The sequence below is a fragment of the Budorcas taxicolor genome, chromosome 8 (assembly GCF_023091745.1).
Source record: "Budorcas taxicolor isolate Tak-1 chromosome 8, Takin1.1, whole genome shotgun sequence".
Taxonomy (NCBI): Eukaryota; Metazoa; Chordata; class Mammalia; order Artiodactyla; family Bovidae; genus Budorcas; species Budorcas taxicolor.
Genome location: NC_068917.1, coordinates 56643232 through 56650529, shown reverse-complemented (window position 1 = coordinate 56650529; position 7298 = coordinate 56643232). Strand labels below are relative to the sequence as shown.

The following is a 7298-nucleotide window of genomic DNA, read 5'->3' as shown; positions in this document are numbered from 1 at the left end:
CTTCAGGCAGAAAATATTTTGAAGAAACATGTTGACATGTTGACTGTCTTAGAAAAATGGATGTTAAGTACATCCAACCACCAGTTATAATTATTACCTATTTGTCTAAATACCCATCACCACCCCATTGACTTTCACATTCCACACTCATCAAAACTAAAAATGACTGGATGGAGAATGAGGGGCGTAGGGAGGGGAGAGGAGGGCTCACAACATTTTAGAGAACACATTGAACTTATAAAATTGAGTGAAAAACTGGGCATATGTTGGTCTCAGAAAAATGAATTAAAAAATTAGGGATTATTTAGACCAACCCACTTAGCATATGGAGAAGTAAACCCCCACTAATGACTTGTCTGCTTAAGAGTTGGTACTTATGTTTACAACCGAAATACACGTTCCATTTTTTGTTATTTCTTATTGATATACCACTCTTTTTTCTTAAAAAATACTGCTCACAACCTAAGAATGGGTCATATGTGCAATTTGAAAAGCAGCATAGGTGTATTATTATTAGTGCTATTTTAGCCTTGTGGACTTCAAAGTCATGTTTTTATTCTATTTGGTGTGATGTGTGTGTTTTAATCACTAAGTCATGTCATATCTCTTGCAACCTCATGGACTGTAGCCCACTAGACTCCTCTGTCTATGAAATTCTCCAGGCAAGAATACTGGAGTGGGTGGCCATTCCTGTCTCCAGGGGATCTTCCTGACCTAGGGACAGAACCCGGGGTCTTCTTAATTGCAGGCAGATTCTTTATTGCCTGAACCACCAGGGTGCCGATTTAATTCTCTGTTATTTGTTAAAATTCTAACATGCTACCTTTGTCAAATAGAATGATGTCTTTCTAGCCCTCTAAATGCACATTTCCTTGGAATTTCCTTAGAAACAGGGCACTCTTTCCCTCTAAGGGACAAAGTCCTTCCTGAACATGTATCGATTTGCTGTTGTTGAGGTGGTGGTGGGTTTTTCGTTTGTTTGTTTTTCACTATTTTCCACTGCCTTAACTTTATGTTCTTCTAGTTTCTTCTTTCTCTTTTCTCAGCTAATTCTTTTTGGTTTCAGTTTTATTCAGTCAACTACATTTTATTTAGAAATACCGAGATGAACAAGAAAAAACTCTCTACCTGTAACTAATGAATTAGGAGAAGAAACAAAGAGGCGTAATAAAGCGAGCTGTTGAGAGGAACATAGGAGGTGCTCAGGCAACGGAGAAAGATGGTTTCTCAGAAGAGACATGTTTGGGAAAGAAAGTACCTAATTCTGTCTTGAGTGAAATATAGCATTCCTGGAAGAGGGAACAGCATGAACTGAGACACAGAGGTGGGGAGAACACATAGTTATGTTTGTCTGAAATTCCAGGAGTGATGGGAGAGGTGAGGCTTAGTGGAAGGGAGATGTTAGCTGAAAGGCCCACTGTGTACCTCTGTAGGATGTGGGCAACAACCCAGATTTTTCTGTGCTCCACTCTCTGGGAGGAAGCAAGGAGGGCTGACTTCAGATTTCACAGTCTTAAGTCTTATTTCTTCCTACTATCTATAGCCCACCGAAAGTCTGGAATGTCTGTCTAAATTTTCAGAGCCTGGTAATAGCCTTGACATGGGCTCAGTGGACATTCAGGCAATTAATTCACCTCTGCAGCCCAGCACTTGGCAGATACCAGAAAAGTCATGTTCAAGCTGTGCTCTGATCTTCATAGGAATGAAATGGGATTGCAGCACCTTGGGAATAACCTAAGAAAACAGATTATTCTTTTTTTACTGGGACCTCTTTTCAAAAATCCCCTTCTTGTAAAGATGTTGTAACTGAGCAGGACCCCAGGAAGTCTTCCCAGAAAAGACCTCCATCTTTGTCCTCTGTTTGCCTTTTATCTGTAGAAACTTTAGTCAAGGAATATATTTAATCAAGAAGTAAGAAAATGGAGAGAGGAGGAAAACAGTCAAGCAAAGACAAAATAATACTTTAGCTATTAAACAAAGTCACGGTTCTTTAATTCTTCCTCAAGGGCTACAGATAATATTCGGAACCATGTCCTTTGAGCTGCTTGGCAGATACTGAAACCCCGACCAGGTGGAAAAAGTTAACTGTGTGTTGCACTTAGACTCCAAACCAGTTGGAACCAGAAGGTTGATGATGCTGACTCCTAGTTATCTCACTACCAACTAATCAGAAGAATGCCCACGAGCTGATCACGTCCTGCTCCTTGCACACAGGAAGACTCCTTAGTACCCCCTCCAGAGGCCAGACACACAGTCTTGAGGCATGAGCCTGCTGTGGCGCCCAGTTGCCACAGCAAAGCAATAAAGCTATTTCTTTCTGCTTCACCCAAACCTCTATTTCTGCGATTTAATCCCTCATTGATGTACAATAAGCTGAATTGCAGTAACAATGTTGCAAATGAAGCAGTAAATTAAAAATTATTCCCACCCCTTCCCTAGATCTTAAAGGAAAATAAGAGATGTGAATAAAAAACACAAAGTATAAAAATAACTGACTTGTGATATACTAGTTTTACAGTCCTCTCTAGTTATCACTGGTCAATAGTTTTTGGTTTATGATTGTTTTTATACTATCTTATAAGTGAAAATCTTCAAAGAAATAATTGATGTTAGAGCCGGGAGATTTCTGTGAGTTTATTCTGGTTCATCCCCTTTCATTTTTACAGCTGAGGAAATTAGGGCCTAGATTACTCTATGCAAGCTGCCCCAAATAATTTTATGTCAGAGAATCAAAATCAACCAAAAAGCTATGATTCAGAGCAGGTTAACTCGTTGCTGTACGTTCTTTGAGTCCCTTAAAGATGCATATGTGTGTTCCCATAATAAAATTTGTATTATACTTTTACATTCAACATACTTTGTAGTTTTCCCACTAAATCATTTTTATTCACATATTTGTTACATATTCACATATTTAATGACTAGGGTGGATCACAAGAAAATGTGGAAAATTCTTAAAGAGATGAGAATACCAGACCACCTTACCTGCCTCCTGAGAAACCTGTATGCAGGTCAAGGAGCAACAGTTAGAACCGGACATGGAACAGACTTGTTCCAAGTTGGGAAAGGAGCACATCAAGGCTGTATACTGTCTGTCACCCTGCTTATTTAACTTATATGCAGAGCACATCATGTGAAATGCCAGGCTGGATGAAGCTCAAGCTGGAATCAAGATTGCTGGGAGAAATATCAATAACCTTAGATATGCAGATAACAAAACCCTTATGGCAGGAAGCAAAGAGGAACTCAAGAGCCACCTGATAAAAGCAAAAGAGGAGAGTGGAAAAGCTGGCTTAAAACTCAACATTCAGAAAACTAAGATCATGGCATTTGTTCCCATCACTTCATAGCAAATAGACAGGGAAACAATGGAAACAGTGAAACTTTATTTTCTTGGACTTCAAAATCATTGCAGATGGTGGTGACTGCAGCCATGAAATTAAAAGATGCTTGCTCCTTGGAAGAAAAGCTATGACCAACCTAGACAGCATATTAAAAAGCAGAGACATTACTTTGCTGACAAAAGTCCATCTAGTCAGAGCTATGGTTTTTCTAGTAGTCATGTATGGATGTGAAAGTTGGACTATAAAGAAAGCTGAGCACCGAAGAATTGATGCTTTTAACTGTGGTACTGGAGAAGATTCTTGAGAGTCCCTTGGACTGCAGGGAAATCTAACCAGTCCATCCTAAAGGAAATCAGGCCTGAATATTCACTAGAAGGACTGATGCTGAAATTCCAATATTTTGGCCACCTGATGCGAAGGACTGACTCCTTGGAAAAGACCCTGATCCTGGGAAAGATTGAAGGCAGGAGGAGAAGGGGACTACAGAGGATGGGATGGTTGGATGGCATCATCAACTCAGTGGGTATAAGTTTGAGCAAGCTCCGGGAGTTAGCGATGGACAGGGAAGCCTGGCATGCTGCAGTTCACGTGGTCGCAGAGTCGGACACGACTGAGTGACTGAACTGAACTGAAGCAATATATCTCATTGTATGAATGTACTATAATAGACCTATTCTCACACTTGTTGGGCATTTAGATTGTTTTTGCGTTATTGTCGTTATTAGAAATAAAACCTTTGGCTTATTATTTCTTAAGGGGGGAATTACTAGTTTGGTTAAAGGTAATAGACAAGTTAAGCCTTCTGATAAACACTGCCAAGTTGGTTAGCTCAGGAAAGTTTTGCAGATTTGCCATAAGCAATAAGCTTCATGTCTTTCTTGAAATCTTAGCAACTTTAGATCTAACAGATCAGTTATTCCCGTTAACTTGGGAGTTCAAAATTTCCCTAATTTTCATCGTTGAAAAAACACTAATAATTATGATGCCATTATTCATTTGAGAAGCTAAGGGGTCTTATCCTTAAATTGTAAATGCATCTGTAAGAGCTAAGAGAGAAATGTATGAATAAATGGATAATGATCAAGTAAGAAATGTCCAGCAGCTTTCCTGTAGGGGTCACTATTACTGTCAATTTATGCCTGCAAGGTAACTAAAATAGTTATAGATTTAAGAATGTACGCTCATTTGCCCGCAGGTCACAACTACAGAGTCTGTGGCAGGAAAGGAAAGATTCCCCACAACGCAAAGATCCTGCCTGCAGCAACTAAGACCCAACGTAGCCTAATAAATAAATATTTAAAAAAAATAATGTAGGCACACCCATTTTAAGTGCCTGATTGCTCTACATTCCCTAAACTGTAAATAATAAGACCTTTGCAGCCAGATAGTATCCTAATGTCAAGTTCTTTATATAATGACATATACCACTCTCTCCACTCAATATGTTCCTCAGTTTGAACTGACTGAGTTTCCCTTGGGGCTCAGCTGGTAAAGAATCCGCTTGCAATGCAGGAGACCAGGGTTCGATTCCTGGCTTGGGAAGATCCCCTGAAAAAGGGAAGAGCTACTCACTCCAGTATTCTGCCCTGGAGAATTCTGGGGTCGCGAAGAGTCGGACACAACTGAGCGACTTTCACTTTATGCTACTCCTAGGAAAGGTGCTCAGGCTTGCTCTTAATAGAGGAAGCATTAACTAATTGCCTAACTCCAAAAAGTGTTTACATGGCACATGCTGACTTGAAGAGAAGGGGGAAAAAATGTCATTGCTATGGACAATAGGCTCCCCTCCTCCCACCTTCCCTTTTCTGCTTTCCCCGTCAACCTTTTTGCCTTCTGCTTCAAAATGTACACGAAAGACAAAAATCAGTTGTTGTAATACGCATTCTATCATTCCACTTGGGTACAAAGAGATGCCTTTTAATGTTTAAGGTTTTGAGAATCCCAGGGACGGGGGAGCCTGGTGGGCTGCCGTCTATGGGGTCGCACAGAGTCGGACACGACTGAAGTGATTTAGCTTAGCTAGTGCAGCTCAAATGTGATCCCGACGTTCCAGGAGTCAGGCGGCCGTCAGGCTTCAGGGCTGGGGCAGGGAACTTGCTGCAAACGGGTTCTTCTTCAAAGAAGGAGTCTTTCCCATCATAAAACGCAAAGCAGCCAGCCGTTTTCCATTCCCCCATCCCCGGCGGCATTAGGAAGGGGCCGGGAGGATATTTACCCCCGCTTTCGCACTTCTCCTATTGAACAGAACCCGCGGGCAGCGGCTTCTCTGAGAGCAGCGCCAGCCGGCTCAGGCCCAGCCAAGGCTCACACAGGGTTCTGGCCGAGCCCGCGCTGGGCTGGGGCGTCTGGGCAGCCTAGAGATCCCGTCTAGGAAGCCGCGGGGTGCGTGGTGCTGAGGCTGGTTGTGAAAGTCTCAGTTTCAACTGGGCGGAACTCAACCTCGCCCCTGGCGCGCTCGGTCCTTTTGCAGCTGGGAGGAGTTGAGGCTGGGAGTTGGCAAACCTCACTCACCTGTCGGAACCTGGATCCGGACAGGGAGCGGAGCCTGGAGATCAGGGCACGCTGGTTACCGCAGCCTCGGCCTTCCCCGCGCCGGGACACCACGCCCAAAGGGTGTGTGGGCTGCTCCCCGAGACTCGAGACGCCCGGGCTCCGCTCCCCAGCTCCCTACTCCCGCTTCTTGCCCCCGGGCGCCATCGACTTGGCGAGCAGCGAAGGCCAGCTCCAATCGACGCCAGAGCTGCGGGTTCGAGAGGCTCCGCCTCCTTCGGCCACTACGAGCCACAAGCGCCTCCGGGAAATTTTCCAGTCTGTCTCAGGCTGCGGTCACTGCTGAGGTTTTCAGAACTTTGCAGGAGGGCCAGCTGGGACCTCTGTCTCCAACCCACGCCTTGCCTGCCGCCTGCCTGGGACATCCCCGAGTCCAGGAGATCCCGCTCCCCGACGCCCCAACTTTTCGCGAGCGGTCTGCGCTCCCAGACTGTCGAGCTCCTGTGCCAAGGGGCGTGCTGGTTTTCGGGGGCCGGCAACACTCTCTCCCTCGGCTCGCCTTCCACCTACCTCGGCGTGGGGCTGGGTGAGTCGGGATCTGCGGTGCACTTGAGCGTTCCCAGAGCTCCGGCTTCGCTCCTGCCCCAGAGACTCCCTTCCAGGGGGGATTGAACCCAGGCGGTCCCGGCCTCTGACTCCGAAACTCGAGTCGACCCTGGTCTTTTCCCTCCGAACTCCGGTGCCGTCGCGGATCGGCCGGCGGCGCGTCCGGGCGCTCGAGACTTCGTGGCCTGTCGGGGGCTGCGCGTACCATGGCCGGCTGCTGCTGCCTGTCAGCGGAGGAGAAGGAGTCGCAGCGCATCAGCGCCGAGATCGAGCGGCAGCTTCGCCGGGACAAAAAGGACGCGCGCCGCGAGCTCAAGTTGCTGCTGCTGGGTGAGTGAGCGTCTCCCACCCCTGAGCTCCGGGCATTTCGCTCCCGGCCGCTTCCCTCGCCCGGATCCCTGGCTGGAGGACCTGGAGCCGAGCGGTATGCTGCTGCGCGGCTTCCTCCTCCTCCCAGGCGCTCGCGGATGACTGCAAGTTGGGCCCTTAGGCGGCAGTCCTTTGCACCTCCAGCTGGGCGACATTGGAAGGCACCCCCTTCCTGACCCCAAACAGAGCTGAGAGGTAACATTTGACCTCTGCTTTCTCCGTTGTTTGCTTCTCTCCCTAAAGCCTCATCCACCTCACCCCTCCGTCCCCAGCGCGCACCGCCTCTGCAGGACGTATCTTGGATGTTGGGTGTTGGTGGAGGGGAGCTGTTTAATCTACATTTTGGGTTCATCCTGGCCCCTGCACTCTCGAGTCTAAGTAGGTTGACTGAGCGCTAACGAAGTGTGGAACTGCGCATTGCCGCCCAGTGATGAGGACAAGTGATATCCTCATTTTAGAGAATTAAAAATAGGACGCAAAATTGACGAA

The 7298-nt window shown here is 46.3% G+C and overlaps 1 protein-coding gene across 1 annotated transcript in view; it reads left to right on the top strand.

Moving 5' to 3' along the window:
- The first annotated feature begins 6646 nt into the window (after window positions 1-6646).
- The window catches only part of GNA14 (G protein subunit alpha 14), a 195847-nt gene continuing 195195 nt past the window's right edge, over window positions 6647-7298 (top strand). The window contains exon 1 of the mRNA XM_052644821.1: window positions 6647-6770. Coding sequence (XP_052500781.1) covers window positions 6647-6770 — 124 coding nt within the window. The remainder of the gene's footprint in view (window positions 6771-7298) is intronic.